The sequence below is a fragment of the Taudactylus pleione genome, unplaced genomic scaffold, assembly GCF_031769625.1.
Source record: "Taudactylus pleione unplaced genomic scaffold, aTauple2 ptg000867l, whole genome shotgun sequence".
NCBI classification, from domain to species: Eukaryota; Metazoa; Chordata; class Amphibia; order Anura; family Myobatrachidae; genus Taudactylus; species Taudactylus pleione.
This window is the reverse complement of record NW_028285269.1, coordinates 278,759-289,754: the sequence shown is the minus strand read 5'-3', so window position 1 is coordinate 289,754 and position 10,996 is coordinate 278,759. Positions and strand designations below refer to the sequence as shown.

At 43.8% G+C, this 10,996-nt stretch overlaps 1 protein-coding gene across 1 annotated transcript in view; it reads right to left on the bottom strand.

Annotated features, from left to right (window-relative positions):
* Nucleotides 1–783: 783 nt before the first annotated feature.
* The window catches only part of LOC148474223 (uncharacterized), an 88,954-nt gene continuing 78,741 nt past the window's right edge, over nt 784–10,996 (bottom strand). The window contains exon 3 of the mRNA XM_088458916.1: nt 784–2,694. Coding sequence (XP_088315042.1) covers nt 1,349–2,694 — 1,346 coding nt within the window. The 3' untranslated portion in view covers nt 784–1,348. The remainder of the gene's footprint in view (nt 2,695–10,996) is intronic.

Here is a 10,996-nt window from a genome sequence, read left to right as displayed (position 1 = left end):
TGCCCGCCATACCCTTGTTATAGATATGGAAAGCACATGCCCGCCATACCCTTGTTATAGATATGGATAGCACCTGCCCGCCATACCCTTGTTATAGATATAGATAGTACCTGCCCGCCATACCCTTGTTATAGATATGGATACCACATGCCCGCCATACCCTTGTTATAGATATGGATAGCACATGCCCGCTATACCCTTGTTATAGAAATGGATAGCACCTGCCCGCCATACCCTTGTTATAGATGTGGATAGCACATGCCCGCCATACCCTTGTTATAGATATGGATAGCACCTGCCCGCCATACCCTTGTTATAGATATGGATAGCACATGCCCGCTATACCCTTGTTATAGAAATGGATAGCACCTGCCCACCATACCCTTGTTATAGATGTGGATAGCACATGCCCGCCATACCCTTGTTATAGTTATGGATAGCACCTTCCCTCCAGCAGGGGCAATCTGCTCCTGGTTACACTGGAAGGAGCTGCACATTGATTAGGCTGCTGAGGAGGCGATATGAGGTCTCAGGTATTGGGGGGTTGAAGCACTTATAAGTAATAGCTGACCTCTGCATTTACCAATAGTACGGGCACGGCTAGGACCCTTAAAACATCTAGAATTGTACTTTAATATGCATTAGGAACATACTGAAAATATGTATTTCAGCCCACCAGCTCGATTGCATCTCAACATATCTGACCCAACTATCTGAGCAGCCTTTTCAACTAATATTTGGGTGGGGGGTCTTGAGCATCTTCTCAAGTTTACAGACAATTAATTGCAAATTTTGTCAATTCATGATATTTCGGGTCAATACTAGCTCAGAGTGTAAACAACCTGAAACATACAAAAGAAACCAGAATCAACACATATAGTATTATAAACAGTCTGATAGGTTATTATAACCACTGGAGTTATCAATGACACCATGAGTGTCCAACACAGAAAGCAAACACCCCTGAAACTGGGATCAAGGGTCTCAGGGGAATCTAAAATGTCATCAACCTTCAAGTTCACAACAAGATTCAGGCTCATTATTAATAAGGACAGAGAATCCCGTCGTCTTTGTAGCATGCACATAATGAGTAACAGCCACATTACAGAAGATTTCCATGGTGCTCCCATTTGTTCCTGCATTCTGCATCTGCTGGAAACGTTAAGCACAATGTACTTCGTACATGATAACTTTAGCTTCTGAGAAGACTGTGAAAGTGCTCTCCTTGGTGTGGGGACTAATTACCATTAGATGGACCATGCTGCGATCTGTTGGTTGCTGCTCCCAGTTTGGAGGATACAGAGTGTTACTACTTCAGTTTACACCATAACACTGCACAGCCAGGGGTCTACATGTATGAGTTTTCCACCATGTGTGATCTTTGATGTGTCACAAGCTGATAGCTCCAACAAAAGCTCCGACCACACTCAATGCAAGTGTATGGCTTCTCCCCAGTGTGGACCCGTTGGTGTCGTGCAAGCTGATAACTCCAGCTAAAGTTTTTCCCACACTGCATGCAAGAATACGGCTTCTCTCCAGTATGTGTCCTCTGGTGCTTGTTATAATCGGAATTGCGGCTAAAGTTTTTGCCGCAAAGCAGGCACTGGAAAGGCTTTTCATTACTGTGGGTGACACGATGTCTGTCACATCCCACCTTATCTATAAAACATTTGCCACATTCTGGGCAGGTGTAAGGCTTCTCTCCGGTGTGAATCCGCTGGTGTGTCACCAGCACGGACCTCTGACTAAAGCTCTTTCCACAAGCTGTACAGGTGTAAGGCTTCTCTCCGGTATGTATTCTCTGGTGCATTACCAGCTTGGAGCTCTCACTGAAGCTCTTGCCACACTCATTACAGGTGTACGGCCTTTCCCCGGTGTGAGTTCTTTTATGCGTGATGAGATGCGAGCGGACGCTGAAGCTCTTCCCACAGTCACTGCATAAATATGGCCGCTCCCCTGTATGTGTTCTCTGGTGTATGACCAACTTGGAGCTTTCACTGAAGCTTTTTCCACACTCTATACACGTGTAAGGCCGTTCGCCAGTGTGAGTTCTTTGATGTCGTACAAGTTGGGAACTCTCACTGAAACATTTGCCACAGTCTGAGCACGCAAAGGGCTTCTCCCCGGTGTGGATTTTGTGGTGGCGGATCAGCAGAGAGCAGGAGGTGAAGCTTTTTCCACATTCCTTGCATGGATAGGGCCTCTCTCCGGTGTGGTTCCGGTGATGCTGAATAAGCAGAGATTTCTGGCTGAATCTCTTCCCACACACTGTGCACAGAAATGGCTTTGCCTTTGTGCTGTTTCTCTTCTGAGAACCCATGCGTCTGTCTGATGAATATTTTGGCAAACCTGATGGCATAGAATCTTCATTGCTGTTTGTCTCAGCTCTTACAGATACTTTGTGAACCTTGGGAGACGTTACAGATGAGTCCTCAATAGCAGTTGCGTTTCCGTCCAGATGCATAAGCTCAAGAAAGTTTTCATGAGAAGGCTCACATTTCACATACGTGTCATTACCTTGTGGACACGCAATAAAGTCACTACAGCTTAAAATGTTTAGAGAAAGTCTTTCTGGTGAACTCGATATTGGATTCCGACGTGTTTTGGTGGGTTTTCTACGACGTCTGGGGGTCTCCACAGAGTTGTATCTGGCAACAGTTCTCTCCCGACATGGTGTAAGAATTGGATGGACCTCTGTGGGATAAATAACAGAAGACATTAGACTGAGAAATGGAACTGAAGTGCTCCTATCCTCACTTCACAATATACATTCAATATATATACACGAGAGGTGACATCCCAACATTATCTATCACTGCTGATAACCTCCCAAATTATATGTCCCATATTCTACCTGAGACAGGTAACCTCACATTATCTATCCCTGCCGTTATCACACACAGGACACTACCCACATAATATACTATCATTATCTATCCCTGCCGTTATCACACACAGGACACTACCCACATAATATACTATCATTATCTATCCCTGCCATTATCACACACAGGACACTACCCACATAATATACTATCATTATCTATCCCTGCCGTTATCACAGACAGGACACCGCCCACATAATATACTATCATTATCTATCCCTGCCATTATCACACACAGGACACCGCCCACATAATATACTATCATTATCTATCCCTACCGTTATCACACACAGGACACCACCCACATAATCTACTATCACTATCTATCCCTGCCGTTATCACACACAGGACACCACCCACATAATATACTATCACTATCTATCCCTGCCGTTATCACACACAGGACACCGCCCACATAATATACTATCATTATCTATCCCTGCCATTATCACACACAGGACACCACCCACATAATATACTATCATTATCTATCCCTGCCGTTATCACACACAGGACACCACCCACATAATCTACTATCACTATCTATCCCTGCCATTATCACACACAGGACACTACCCACATAATATACTATCATTATCTATCCCTGCCGTTATCACAGACAGGACACCGCCCACATAATATACTATCATTATCTATCCCTGCCGTTATCACACACAGGACACCGCCCACATAATATACTATCATTATCTATCCCTGCCGTTATCACACACAGGACACCACCCACATAATCTACTATCATTATCTATCCCTGCCGTTATCACAGACAGGACACCGCCCACATAATCTACTATCATTATCTATCCCTGCCGTTATCACACACAGGACACCGCCCACATAATCTACTATCATTATCTATCCCTGCCGTTATCACACACAGGACACCGCCCACATAATATACTATCATTATCTATCCCTGCCGTTATCACACACAGGACACCGCCCACATAATCTACTATCATTATCTATCCCTGCCGTTATCACACACAGGACACCGCCCACATAATATACTATCATTATCTATCCCTGCCGTTATCACACACAGGACACCGTCCACATAATCTACTATCACTATCTATCGCTGCCGTTATCACACACAGGACACCGCCCACATAATATACTATCATTATCTATCCCTGCCGTTATCACACACAGGACACCGCCCACATAATATACTATCATTATCTATCCCTGCCGTTATCACACACAGGACACCGCCCACATAATCTACTATCATTATCTATCCCTGCCGTTATCACACACAGGACACCACCCACATAATCTACTATCACTATCTATCCCTGCCGTTATCACACACAGGACACCACCCCCATAATCTACTATCATTATCTATCCCTGCCGTTATCACACACAGGACACCACCCCCATAATCTACTATCATTATCTATCCCTGCCATTATCACACACAGGACACTACCCACATAATATACTATCATTATCTATCCCTGCCGTTATCACACACAGGACACCACCCACATAATATACTATCATTATCTATCCCTGCAGTTATCACACACAGGACACCGCCCACATAATATACTATCATTATCTATCCCTGCCGTTATCACACACAGGACACCGCCCACATAATATACTATCATTATCTATCCCTGCCGTTATCACACACAGGACACCACCCACATAATCTACTATCATTATCTATCCCTGCCGTTATCACACACAGGACACCGCCCACATAATATACTATCATTATCTATCCCTGCCGTTATCACACACAGGACACCGCCCACATAATATACTATCATTATCTATCCCTGCCGTTATCACACACAGGACACCGCCCACATAATATACTATCATTATCTATCCCTGCCGTTATCACACACAGGACACCGCCCACATAATATACTATCATTATCTATCCCTGCCGTTATCACACACAGGACACCGCCCACATAATATACTATCATTATCTATCCCTGCCGTTATCACACACAGGACACCACCCACATAATATATTATCATTATCTATCCCTACCGTTATCACACACAGGACACCGACCACATAATATACTATCATTATCTATCCCTGCCGTTATCACACACAGGACACCGCCCACATAATATACTATCATTATCTATCCCTGCCGTTATCACACACAGGACACCGCCCACATAATATACTATCATTATCTATCCCTGCCATTATCACACACAGGACACCGCCCACATAATATACTATCATTATCTATCCCTGCCGTTATCACAGACAGGACACCACCCACATAATATACTATCATTATCTATCCCTGCCGTTATCACACACAGGACACCGCCCACATAATATACTATCATTATCTATCCCTGCCGTTATCACACACAGGACACCACCCACATAATCTACTAACATTATCTATCCCTGCCGTTATCACACACAGGACACCACCCCCATAATATACTATCATTATCTATCCCTGCCGTTATCACACACAGGACACCGTCCACATAATATACTATCATTATCTATCCCTGCCGTTATCACACACAGGACACCGCCCACATAATATACTATCATTATCTATCCCTGCCGTTATCACACACAGGACACCGTCCACATAATCTACTATCACTATCTATCGCTGCCGTTATCACACACAGGACACCGTCCACATAATCTACTATCATTATCTATCCCTGCCGTTATCACACACAGGACACCACCCACATAATCTACTATCACTATCTATCCCTGCCGTTATCACACACAGGACACCACCCACATAATATACTATCATTATCTATCCCTGCCGTTATCACACACAGGACACCGCCCACATAATCTACTATCATTATCTATCCCTGCCGTTATCACACACAGGACACCGCCCACATAATATACTATCATTATCTATCCCTGCCGTTATCACACACAGGACACCACCCACATAATCTACTATCATTATCTATCCCTGCCATTATCACACACAGGACACCGACCACATAATATACTATCATTATCTATCCCTGCCGTTATCACACACAGGACACCGTCCACATAATCTACTATCATTATCTATCCCTGCCGTTATCACACACAGGACACCACCCACATAATCTACTATCATTATCTATCCCTGCCGTTATCACACACAGGACACCGCCCACATAATCTACTATCATTATCTATCCCTGCCGTTATCACACACAGGACACCGCCCACATAATATACTATCATTATCTATCCCTGCCGTTATCACACACAGGACACCACCCACATAATCTACTATCATTATCTATCCCTGCCATTATCACACACAGGACACCGACCACATAATATACTATCATTATCTATCCCTGCCGTTATCACACACAGGACACCACCCACATAATATACTATCATTATCTATCCCTGCCGTTATCACACACAGGACACCACCCACATAATATACTATCATTATCTATCCCTGCCGTTATCACACACAGGACACCGCCCACATAATCTACTATCATTATCTATCCCTGCCGTTATCACACACAGGACACCGCCCACATAATATACTATCATTATCTATCCCTGCCGTTATCACACACAGGACACCGACCACATAATCTACTATCATTATCTATCCCTGCCGTTATCACACACAGGACACCGCCCACATAATATACTATCATTATCTATCCCTGCCGTTATCACACACAGGACACCGCCCACATAATATACTATCATTATCTATCCCTGCCGTTATCACACACAGGACACCGCCCACATAATATACTATTATTATCTATACCTGCCGTTATCACACACAGGACACCACCCACATAATATACTATCATTATCTATCCCTGCCGTTATCACACACAGGACACCGCCCACATAATCTACTATCATTATCTATCCCTGCCGTTATCACACACAGGACACCGTCCACATAATCTACTATCATTATCTATCCCTGCCGTTATCACACACAGGACACCACCCACATAATATACTATCATTATCTATCCCTGCCGTTATCACACACAGGACACCGCCCACATAATCTACTATCATTATCTATCCCTGCCGTTATCACACACAGGACACCGCCCACATAATCTACTATCATTATCTATCCCTGCCGTTATCACACAGGACACCGCCCACATAATATACTATTATTATCTATACCTGCCGTTATCACACACAGGACACCACCCACATAATATACTATCATTATCTATCCCTGCCGTTATCACACACAGGACACCACCCACATAATCTACTATCATTATCTATCCCTGCCGTTATCACACACAGGACACCGTCCACATAATCTACTATCATTATCTATCCCTGCCGTTATCACACACAGGACACCGCCCACATAATATACTATCATTATCTATCCCTGCCGTTATCACACACAGGACACCGCCCACATAATCTACTATCACTATCTATCCCTGCCGTTATCACACACAGGACACCGTCCACATAATATACTATCATTATCTATCCCTGCCGTTATCACACACAGGACACCACCCCCATAATATACTATCATTATCTATCCCTGCCGTTATCACACACAGGACACCGCCCACATAATATACTATCATTATCTATCCCTGCCGTTATCACACACAGGACACCACCCACATAATATACTATCATTATCTATCCCTGCCGTTATCACACACAGGACACCACCCCCATAATCTACTATCATTATCTATCCCTGCCGTTATCACACACAGGACACCACCCACATAATCTACTATCATTATCTATCCCTGCCATTATCACACACAGGACACCACCCCCATAATATACTATCATTATCTATCCCTGCCATTATCACACACAGGACACCACCCCCATAATATACTATCATTATCTATCCCTGCAGTTATCACACACAGGACACCGCCCACATAATATACTATCATTATCTATCCCTGCCGTTATCACACACAGGACACCGCCCACATCATATACTATCATTATCTATCCCTGCCGTTATCACACACAGGACACCACCCACATAATCTACTATCATTATCTATCCCTGCCATTATCACACACAGGACACCACCCCCATAATATACTATCATTATCTATCCCTGCCGTTATCACACACAGGACACCACCCACATAATCTACTAACATTATCTATCCCTGCCGTTATCACACACAGGACACCGCCCACATAATATACTATCATTATCTATCCCTGCCGTTATCACACACAGGACACCGCCCACATAATATACTATCATTATCTATCCCTGCCGTTATCACACACAGGACACCGCCCACATAATCTACTATCATTATCTATCCCTGCCGTTATCACACACAGGACACCGCCCACATAATCTACTATCATTATCTATCCCTGCCGTTATCACACACAGGACACCGCCCACATAATCTACTATCATTATCTATCCCTGCCGTTATCACACACAGGACACCGCCCACATAATATACTATCATTATCTATCCCTGCCGTTATCACACACAGGACACCGCCCACATAATATACTATCATTATCTATCCCTGCCGTTATCACACACAGGACACCGCCCACATAATATACTATCATTATCTATCCCTGCCGTTATCACACACAGGACACCGCCCACATAATATACTATCATTATCTATCCCTGCCGTTATCACACACAGGACACCACCCACATAATCTACTATCATTATCTATCCCTGCAGTTATCACACACAGGACACCGCCCACATAATATACTATCATTATCTATCCCTGCCGTTATCACACACAGGACACCGCCCACATAATATACTATCATTATCTATCCCTGCCGTTATCACACACAGGACACCACCCACATAATATACTATCATTATCTATCCCTGCCGTTATCACACACAGGACACCGCCCACATAATATACTATCATTATCTATCCCTGCCGTTATCACACACAGGACACCGCCCACATAATCTACTATCACTATCTATCCCTGCCGTTATCACACACAGGACACCACCCACATAATATATTATCATTATCTATCCCTACCGTTATCACACACAGGACACCGACCACATAATATACTATCATTATCTATCCCTGCCGTTATCACACACAGGACACCGCCCACATAATATACTATCATTATCTATCCCTGCCGTTATCACACACAGGACACCACCCACATAATCTACTAACATTATCTATCCCTGCCGTTATCACACACAGGACACCACCCCCATAATATACTATCATTATCTATCCCTACCATTATCACACACAGGACACCGCCCACATAATATACTATCATTATCTATCCCTGCCGTTATCACACACAGGACACCGCCCACATAATATACTATCATTATCTATCCCTGCCGTTATCACACACAGGACACCGCCCACATAATCTACTATCATTATCTATCCCAGCCGTTATCACACACAGGACACCACCCACATAATCTACTATCATTATCTATCCCTGCCGTTATCACACACAGGACACCGCCCACATAATATACTATCATTATCTATCCCTGCCGTTATCACACACAGGACACCGTCCACATAATCTACTATCACTATCTATCGCTGCCGTTATCACACACAGGACACCGTCCACATAATCTACTATCATTATCTATCCCTGCCGTTATCACACACAGGACACCACCCACATAATCTACTATCACTATCTATCCCTGCCGTTATCACACACAGGACACCACCCACATAATATACTATCATTATCTATCCCTGCCGTTATCACACACAGGACACCGCCCACATAATCTACTATCATTATCTATCCCTGCCGTTATCACACACAGGACACCGCCCACATAATATACTATCATTATCTATCCCTGCCGTTATCACACACAGGACACCACCCACATAATCTACTATCATTATCTATCCCTGCCATTATCACACACAGGACACCGACCACATAATATACTATCATTATCTATCCCTGCCGTTATCACACACAGGACACCGTCCACATAATCTACTATCATTATCTATCCCTGCCGTTATCACACACAGGACACCACCCACATAATCTACTATCATTATCTATCCCTGCCGTTATCACACACAGGACACCGCCCACATAATCTACTATCATTATCTATCCCTGCCGTTATCACACACAGGACACCGCCCACATAATATACTATCATTATCTATCCCTGCCGTTATCACACACAGGACACCACCCACATAATCTACTATCATTATCTATCCCTGCCATTATCACACACAGGACACCGACCACATAATATACTATCATTATCTATCCCTGCCGTTATCACACACAGGACACCACCCACATAATATACTATCATTATCTATCCCTGCCGTTATCACACACAGGACACCACCCACATAATATACTATCATTATCTATCCCTGCCGTTATCACACACAGGACACCGCCCACATAATCTACTATCATTATCTATCCCTGCCGTTATCACACACAGGACACCGCCCACATAATATACTATCATTATCTATCCCTGCCGTTATCACACACAGGACACCGACCACATAATCTACTATCATTATCTATCCCTGCCGTTATCACACACAGGACACCGCCCACATAATATACTATCATTATCTATCCCTGCCGTTATCACACACAGGACACCGCCCACATAATATACTATCATTATCTATCCCTGCCGTTATCACACACAGGACACCGCCCACATAATATACTATTATTATCTATACCTGCCGTTATCACACACAGGACACCACCCACATAATATACTATCATTATCTATCCCTGCCGTTATCACACACAGGACACCGCCCACATAATCTACTATCATTATCTATCCCTGCCGTTATCACACACAGGACACCGTCCACATAATCTACTATCATTATCTATCCCTGCCGTTATCACACACAGGACACCACCCACATAATATACTATCATTATCTATCCCTGCCGTTATCACACACAGGACACCGCCCACATAATCTACTATCATTATCTATCCCTGCCGTTATCACACACAGGACACCGCCCACATAATCTACTATCATTATCTATCCCTGCCGTTATCACACAGGACACCGCCCAC